Genomic DNA, 9316 nt, shown 5'->3' on the forward strand with positions numbered 1-9316 from the left:
TCACTGAGTAACTTCAAAATTAAAAGAGGCACATAAAAAGAACATTTTAGACATTTTAGAATAACAATTAGCCAGTTGAAACCACATGATTTAGACCCAATCATGAAATATAAAGTATCCCTTTCTTCAAAAAATGTAAGTATAGGCCGGGCGCAGTGGCTCACACATGTAATGTGAGCAATTTGGGAAGCCAAGGAGGGAGACCACTTGAGACCAGGAATTCAAGACCAGACTAAGCAATATAGTAAGGCGTGGTATCTACTTAAAATTTAAAAAAATTAGCTGCTTATGGTGGCACACACCCCTGTAGTGCCAGCTACTTTAGAGGCCAAGGAGGGAATATCACTTGAGCCCATGAGTTTGAGACCAGCCTGGGCAACATAGTGAGACCTTGACTGTACAAAAAAATCCAAAAAAACTGACCAAGTGTGGTGGCACACACCTGTAGTCCCAACCACTAGGGAGGCTATAGCAGGAAGATTAGCCTGAGGGGGTTGAGACTGCAGCAAGCCACGATCAGGCCACTGCACTCCAGCCTTGGTGGCAGAGCAAGACTCTGTCTCCAAAAAAAAAAAGTAACTCAAGTTTCTGACTGAGACCTGAAAGATACGTGTAAAAAAGACCTCATTTTAAAAGTTTTATACCGATAACTATAATATGTAATCAAGTTTTCTTTTTTTGGGGGGGTGGGGGTGGGGACAGGTTCTCACTCTGTCACCCAGACTGGAGTGCAGTGGCTCACCACAACTCAGTGCAGTGGATCACCACTGGAGTGATCTTGGCTCACCACAACCTCTGCCTCCCAGGTTCAAGCGATTCTCCTGCCTCAGCCTCCCGAGTAGCTGGGATTACAGGTGTGTGTCACTACTTCCCGGTTAGTTTTTGTATTTTTAGTAGAGGCGGTGTTTCACCATGTTGGCCAGGCTGGTCTTGAACTCCTGACATCAAATCATCCACCCGCCTCAGACTCCCAAAGTGCTGGGATTACAGCGTGAGCCACCGCACCTTGCCTTCTTTTTTGTGTGCGTGAGACAGTCTTGCTCTGTCACCAAGGCTGGAGTGCAGCAGCGCGATCTCGGCTCACTGTAACCTCCGCCTCCCCGGTTCAAGCGATTCTTGTGTCTCAGCCTCCTGAATAGCCAAGACTACAGGCACACGCCATCACACCTGGCTTATTTTTACCTTTTTTTGTAGAGTCAGGGTTTTGCCATGTTGGCCAGGCTCATCTCAAACTCCTGACCTCAAATGATTCGCCCACCTTGGCCTCTCAAAGTGCTGGGATTACAGGCGTGAGCCACCGCGCCCGGCCAAATAAAGTATTTTTAACATACAAGTTAAGCATTCTAGTTTTATTCCAAAGTAAATACAGTATGCTCAACAAACATATCCTTGGGTTCCAGTCCAGATTCAACCAACCTAGATTAAAAATTTTACATCAAAAACTTAAAACCAACAAAAAAACAGTGACCAGGTATGACGGCTCACGCCTGTAATCCCAACACTTGGGGAGGCCGAGGCAGGACAGCTTGAGCCTGGGAGGTTAAAGGTGCAGTGAGCTGTGATCACTGTACTGTACTGTACTCCAGCCTGGGCAACAGAGCAAGACTGTGTCTCAAAAAAAAAAGGAAAAAAAATACAAAATTTAAAATACAGTTGAACAACTAATTTCAAAGCATTTACATTCTATTAGGTATTGTAAGTAATCTAGAGATAAAGTACAGGGGAAGATGTGTATGGGTTATATGCAAATACTACATCTCATAAGGGACTTGGACATCCAAGGATTTGGGTATTCACGGGGGGTCCTGCAACCAATCCCCCTCAGATACAAAGGGAGGACTGTGACTTTAGTCTTAGAAAAGGGCTGTTACCTTAGAACTTTGTCATGTGTAAAATACAGTATAAATTGTTTTAAATGATGTATGAGGTCTCATGCTTTAAAAGATCATTAGAAAAGAATTATTTCATTTCTAAGCAAGCAATTAAAAAAATAATGTCTTCAATTTGTTTACAGGATAAATGTGCATCCTCACTAGGAAAAAAAAGTTTGTGTGAAAAGCTGGATCCAACCATTATCAGTTTTGAAATAAATTCCTTTTTGAAATAAAATATTAGAAACAAGCATTTAAACAAAAAATTTTGTTTTTCAACATCATTTTATCCTTTATATACCATTACACTTACAGAATCTCACACATAATTTCTCTGCTGTTAAAAAATAGCAGTATGGGCCGGGTGCGGTGGCTCAGGTATGTAATCCCAGCACTTTGGGAGGCCAAGGCAGGTGGATCACGAGGTCAAGAGTTCAAGACCAGCCTGGCCAAGATGGTGAAACCCCGTCTCTAACAAAAATACAAAAATTAGCCAGGTGCAGTGGCAGAGGCCTATAATCCCAGCTACTTGGGAGCCTGAAGCAGGAGAATCACTTGAACCCGGGCAGCAGAGGTTGCAGTGAGCCAAGAAAACGTCACTGCATTCCAGCCTGGACGACAGACTCCGTCTCACAAAAAAAAAAAAAAAAAAAAGAAAGAAAGAAATAGCAGTATGCTGGGCCGGGCGCAGTGGCTCACTCCTATAATCCCAGCATTTTGGGAGGACGAGGCAGGCGGATCACCTGAGGTCAGGAGTTCAAGACCAGCCTGGCCAACATGGCGAAACCCCCATCGCTACTAAAAAAAATACAAAAATTAGCTGGGCATGGTGGCAGGCGCCTGTAATCCCAGCTACTCGGGAGGCTGAAGCAGGAGACTCCCTTGAACCCGGGAGGTGGAGGTTGCAGTGAGCCCAGATCATGCCACTACACTCCAGCCTGGGTAACAGAGCAAGACTCTGTCTCAAAAAAAAAAAAAAAAGAAAAAAAGAAAAAGAAAAAGGCTGGGCACGGTGGCTCACGCCTGTAATCCCAGCACTTTGAAAGGCCAAGGCGGGTTGATCACGAGGTCAGGAGTTCCAGACTGGCCTGGCCAACATGGTGAAACCCCATCTCTACTAAAAAAATAAAAATTAGCTGGGCATGGTGGCGGGCATCTGTAATCCCAGCTACTCGGGAGGCTGAAGCAGGAGAATCATTTGAACCCGGAAGGCAGAGGTTGCAGTAAGCCGAGATCGTGCCACTGCACTCCAGCCTGGGTGACAGGGCGAGACTCCATCTCAAAAAAAAAAAAAAAAAAAGAAAGAAAGAAAAGAAAAGAAATAGCAGTAAGCTATAAAATGCTAAGACTAAAAATTTTACTAATATGCAGTTCCTCCGATGCTAAAAAGCTTGAAGAAAAAGAGTACCACTAAACATCCTGGACCCAGGAAACTGGTTTCTGAGCCAAAAAAGATACTTAAACAGGTAGTAAAATGTATTGTGTAACAAAACTAAAAATTTTAAACATTTCTGAAAATTTTTCTTCACTCAGTGGTAACAAACCAAATTTTTTTTGTGTGTAAACTTGAATTCTTTAAAGGTAATTTTAAAATTTTATCTGTGGTAATCCTGCAGTTTTCAAGAATGCCAAAATAGGCCAGGTGTGGTGGCTCACACCTATGATCCCAGCACTTTGGGAGGATCTCTTGAGAGCCCAGGAATTCGAGACCATCTGGGCTACACAGTGAGACCTTGTTTCTACAAAAAAATTTAAAAATTAGCCAGGCATGGGGTGGTGTGAACCTGGGGTCCCAGCTACTCAGAAAGCTGAGGTGGGAGGATCACTTGAGCCGAATAGGTCGAGGGTGCAGTGAACCGAGATCTGCCACTGTACTTCAGCCTGGGCAACAAAGCAAAACACTGCCTGCCACCATTGCTCCTGCCCTCCAAAAACACCTTAAATTATGATTTTAGGATTTTGCAAGTGCTTTTAAAGCTTTAAGTGAGTCTTAAATGTCCGGTATTCTTGGGGTTTTTTAAGACAGTGGGGGAAAATGTTAAGAGGAAAAGCTGACAGCTCACAAAATAAATGTTAAAACTTTGATATAATAAGTAATGGCTTTGTCTAAACATACGCTAAACAGATCTTTTGAATTCTGGTTTAAAATCACATTATTTTTGCTTTCTTTTTAGCCCATAATTTTGATGTCAATTACTAGTTGTTCCTAAAATATATAATCAACATTTTCACCAACTTTTATTTTATTTGTTGGCAGACAGGGTCTGACTCTGCCACCCAGGCTGGAGTGCATGGCATGATCTCTTGGCTTACTGCAGCCTCAACCTCCTGGACTCAAGCGATCCTCCCATCTCAGTCTCCCAAGAAGCTGGGACTACAGGCACACGCCACCATGCCTGGCTAATTTTCTTATTTTTTGGAGAGACAGGGTCTAGCCATGTTGGCCTGCCTTGGCCTCCCAAAGTGTTGGGTTTACAGGCATGAGCCACTGCACCCAGCCTCCCTGTGGATTTCTTAAATAAAACCTATAGAAACACTAACCACAGAGAAAATAAAAGGACAAATTCCACATTATAATCAATAATTTGTTCATCGAAAGATGCCATAAGGCTGGGTGTGGTGGCTCACACTTGTAATCCCAACAGGTTGGGAGGCTGAAGTGGGAGGATCACTTGAGAGCAAGAGTTCAACACCAGCCTGGGCAACAAAGTGAGACCTCTATTATTCAACAACAACAACAAAGCCATAAACTAAATGAAAGAACTCATTGTGAAAGAAGACATTTACATCACACACAACTGACAAAGAACTAGGAAAAAAAAAGAAACAGCAAAAGACAAACACTTCAGCACAAGAAGAAATCTAAATGACAAACATTAAAAGATGCTCGGACAGACAAGGTGGCTCAGACACGGTGGCTCACGGCCAGGTGCGGTGGTTCACGCCTGTAATCCCAACACTTTGGGAGGCTGAGGTGGGTGGATCACCTGAGGTCAGGAGTTCACGAATGGCCTGACCAACATGGTGAAACCCCGTCTCTACTATAAATACAAAAATTAGCTGGGCGTGGTGGCAGGCACCTGTAATACCAGCTACTTGGGAGGATGAGGCAGGAGAATCGCTGGAACCCAGGAGGCGGAGGTTGCAGTGAGCTGAGACCACACCACTGCACTCCAGTTTGGGCAACAAGAGTGAAATTCCGTCTCAAAAAAAAAAAAAAATACGCTCAACATGTTTTAAGGCTTAAATGATTCATGGAGTAAGTCCGAATGTCTCTGTAGCTCATCAGACTGTTCATGATTGGATCTCTGCTTAACTTCTCCAATGCTCCCTCCTCCTCCTTTCATCCTACCCACAATTTGCAGACCTTCCTCTTCCTGAACCAGCTTCCCACTCTCACTATAATCTGTCTAAGCTTATTTGTCCTTCTGGTTTCGGTTTACAGAGCTGAGAGCCTAGCCTGACCCGCATCCTCTCCGTCCCCTTTCCACTTGGAGTCTAGAATTGCCTCTCTGCTTTGTCCTGTTCATGGTTGTATCCAGGATCCATAATGCCTAATGCTGTGCTCGGCAGAGTGATCTAGACACTGCAGTTTCTTTAGAAACCTAGTATCAAATGCCCATCTTTCTTGAATACCCTGGAATCCTCTCCATAATGGGAGGTGAAATGTATACGTTTTATTTTTACAAGTCTCTTAAACTCAACCTCAAGAAACAAATAACATACGCTATTCAATATGAATGTAAAGTACATCCTTACAATAAATACACCCCTTTGGTTTGGATTCAACAATCAATTCATGCTCAAGTAAACAATACGTCATGCTTTTCTAACCAGGAGTTTGTTATTGCGGATGCTGGCTCTGTTCCCCACAAGCATATTCTACTAATGCACAACTATATATATTTAAACTGCGGGAAAGGGTCGCTTAAACAAGGGTAACACTATAAGTACACTTAGAAAAATCTCAGAATTCCTTTAGGACACTTTAAACTGGATTTAAATGGATTTGAAATCCATTACTCAAAACCACTAACTAGCGGCCGGGCACGGTGGCTCACACCTGTAATCCCAGCACTTTGGGAGGCTGAAGTGGGTGGACCACTTGAGGTCAGCAGTTTCAAGACCAGCCTGGCCAACATGGTGAAACTCCATGGTGAAAAATCAGCCGGACCGCGGTGGCGCACACCAGTAATCCCAGCTACTCGGGAAGCTGAGGCAGGAGAATCACTTGAACCCGGGGGGCAGAGGTTGCAGTGAGCTGAGAAAGCGCCACAGCACTCCAGCCTGGGCGACAGAGCGAGACTCCATCTCAAAACAAAAACAAACAAAAAACACTAACTGGCTCTTATCTTGAATGAGTTATTTTTTCTGAGCCTTTATTTCTTCGTTTGTTCAAATAGCGACCATTAAACTTTGTGTTTAGTATCTGACAAACGGCCGGGCTCGGTGGTTCATGCCTATAATCCCAGCACTTTGGTAGGCCAATGCGGGCCGATCAAGAGGTCAGGAGTTCGAGACCAGCCTGGCCAACATGGTGAAACCCGTCTCTACCAAAAATACAAAAATTAGCCAGGCGTGGTGGGGCGCACCTGTAGTCCCAGCTACTTGGGAGGCTGAGGCAGGATAATCTCTTGATCCCGAGAGACAGAGGTTGTGGTGAGCCAAGATCGCGCCACTGCACTCTAGCCTGGACAAAAGAGCAAGACTCCGTCTCAAAATACATATATATGTATCTGGCAAACAGCAAAAGCAAGCTTTTCAAAATGTCGCCAGCTGCCCGGATAAAAAGCCCTAAACAGACCGGGCGCAGTGGCTAGCGCCTGTAATCCCAGCACTTTGAGGCCGAGGCGGGTGGATCACCTGAGGTCGGGAATTCCGAGACTAGCCTGACCAACATGGAGAAACCCCGTCTCTACTAAAAATACAAAATTAGCGGGGTGTGGGGGCGCATTCCTGTAATCCCGACTACTCGGGAGGCTGAAGCTGGGGAATCGCTTGAAGCCGGGACGCGGAGACTGCGGTGAGCTGAGATCGCGCCATTGCACTCCAGCCTCGACTTGAGCGAAACTCTCTCTCAAAAAGGAAAAAAAAAAAAAAAGCACTTAACTGCCCATAAAGTGAGGACAACTCCCGACAGGCTTCCCCGGAGTCACGTCCACACATCTTTGTCCAGCGCCGGATTAAGGCCTCTAAAAGCCCAGTGGTGCCCCATAAAAATTACACTATTTCATAAAATAAAATATTTTCCACTCGACACGAATTTCCACATACGTCAAAATATTCTATCTTCGTCTCGGTGCACGTGCAGCCTACCTACGGAAGGACCCAGCCGGATCCCAGCACTTCGGCTCCCCACGGCCCCGCCCCGCCCAATTAGGCCCCGCGGTCCCCATGGTGACACACCCCCCCCGCGCTCGCAGCTCGTGGCCCACCCCCTCGGCGACCCCTCACCTAGGCCAAAGGCCCACCGTCCCCAAGGCGTCTCGGCGACCGCGGCTCTTAACTACCTCTAAGTGTCTACCTCGATCGACTACTGGAGCCCCAACTCACTATCTCCGCGCCGGCCGAGGAACCTCCTTTCGCACCCCACACCACCGGACTCTCGCCGTTCGGCCTCCCGCAGGCATTCCTCCTTCCCGCCACCCCGCCCCCCGCCCCGCCCACCAAGTGGGCCCGGCGCCTTCCCCTTCTCGCCCCACCCCCAGTGCTCCCACCTCCCAGGCCCCCTCCCCACCCGGAGCTGCGCGCGTCGCCCCTTCCTTAGCCCAGCACCCCCACCTGGCGGGACGCGTCTCCTCCCTCCAAAAGGCCCGAACTCTCCGCGTCTCCCCTGCAGCCCTCTTCCTGCACAGCCTCTCTCCTCCGACCCTGTTTACAAGCTACACCCCCAAATGCTCCAGACTCGACCCCTGCACTCATTCAAGCCAACTCTGCGGCCCCGCCTCCTCCGAGCCCAGGGCCAGGCCGTGCACCCCCCCAACCCCCTGGGCGAGCCTCCCCTCGCCGGGTTCCAAGCGCCCCGCCGCTATGCCCCCGCCTTCGACCCCACCCCCACCCCGCTACCTGGTGGGGGCAGCAGGCGCTGCCGATCTCCGCAGCCCTCCGTTGAGGTTCTTCGCCTTGGGCGGCGACGCGGAGCGCGCCAAGGGCCTGGGCCCAGGCCCAGCCTCGCTCCAGGCCGCATCCCCGCCTGGGGAAGGAGAGGCCCCGGGGGCAGCGGCGGCACGGCCGCCTTCGCGTGAGGCCCTGGCCGAGGCCTTGTTGGCATCACTCAGCGCCGGAGACTTGGGGAAGAAGCTGTACAGGGTGCTCTGTCGCGACATACCGACAGCCGGCAAGGCCCAACCGTTCTGTCGGACGGAGCGCCTAAAAGCACCGCATCTACCGCGCGGCTCCTGCTGGCGGGAAACCTGGGGGGAGGCGCGCTCCGCGGGAGGAACCCGGGCCCCAGTGGCCAATCAACAGGCGCCTCGCCGTGCGCGGGCGGTGCGCGCCAGGCCCCGCCCCCGGGCGCGCGGCGACGTGGGGAAGGGCGGGGCTGGCACTCTGGTGGGTAGGGGCGGGGCTGGCACGCTGGCGGTGAGGGGCCCGCCCTGCCGCCGACGCCTGGGCCCCGCGCGGGGAACTGCTGAGCTCCCCTTCCCTCACGCTGCGGCGCTGGCCGGGCCGGAACACTCCGACCCGGGGTTAGTTGCGGCCGCGGGGCTAGCAGGCTCGGAAAGCCCTGCCTCTCTGGAGCGGAAGCGGGAACAGCGGGGACGCGCACCGCCTGGGCGGGGATAACCGGGGGAACCCGAAAGGCCCCGGAAAGGGGCTCGCGGGGAGAAACGCGTCCGGCGCTCGCGTGACCTCCTGCCGTTAGAGCATTTTCGCAAGGAGCAGGAGAGAAAGGGACCAAACTTTAGTCAGCAGTTCACCTTCACGTTGTATTCTCAAGATTTGTATAGAGTAGGCACTTGGTAAATGCTAAATGAATATTGTAATAGCATTCGTTAGCGATGCTGTTGTGTGTGGTAAAAGCCTGCAGCTGTACAAAGTTTTCCTTTGCCGGGCACTGATCCCAGCATTTTACATCTGGTAACTAAATCGATCCTCTCAATAACCTGTGACGTAAGTACTTAAGGGCCACAGTCCGTTATCTGAGCCCTTTGACCCAGGTGTGTATTTACAGGATTTTTCAAATTTTAGAAAGCTAAGAGACTATGAGAGGCCGGGCGCGGTGGCTCACGCCTGTAATTCCAGCACTTTGGGATGCCGAGGCGGGCGGATCACCTGAGGTAAGGCGTTGAAGACCAGCCTAGTCAACATGGTGAAACCCCCGTCTCTACTAAAAATCCAAAAATTAGCCGGGCGTGGTGGCATGCGCCTGTAATCCCAGCTACTTGGGAGGCTGAGGCAGGAGAATAACTTCAACCTGGGAGGCGGCGTTTGCAGTGAGCCAA

The 9316-nt window shown here is 49.4% G+C and overlaps 1 protein-coding gene across 2 annotated transcripts in view; it reads right to left on the minus strand.

The window, feature by feature from the left end:
- The window catches only part of MSH6 (mutS homolog 6), a 25147-nt gene extending 16766 nt beyond the window's left edge, over positions 1 to 8381 (minus strand). Inside the window, exon 1 of one of the 2 annotated variants that reach the window (XM_034953080.2) lies at positions 7938 to 8381. In XM_034953080.2, coding sequence (XP_034808971.2) covers positions 7938 to 8197 — 260 coding nt within the window. In that variant the 5' untranslated portion in view covers positions 8198 to 8381. The remainder of the gene's footprint in view (positions 1 to 7937) is intronic. The other variant, XM_055107998.1, reaches the window with a different exon arrangement.
- Between the last annotated feature and the right edge of the window lie 935 nt (positions 8382 to 9316).

This window comes from Pan paniscus, chromosome 12 (assembly GCF_029289425.2).
Source record: "Pan paniscus chromosome 12, NHGRI_mPanPan1-v2.0_pri, whole genome shotgun sequence".
NCBI classification, from domain to species: Eukaryota; Metazoa; Chordata; class Mammalia; order Primates; family Hominidae; genus Pan; species Pan paniscus.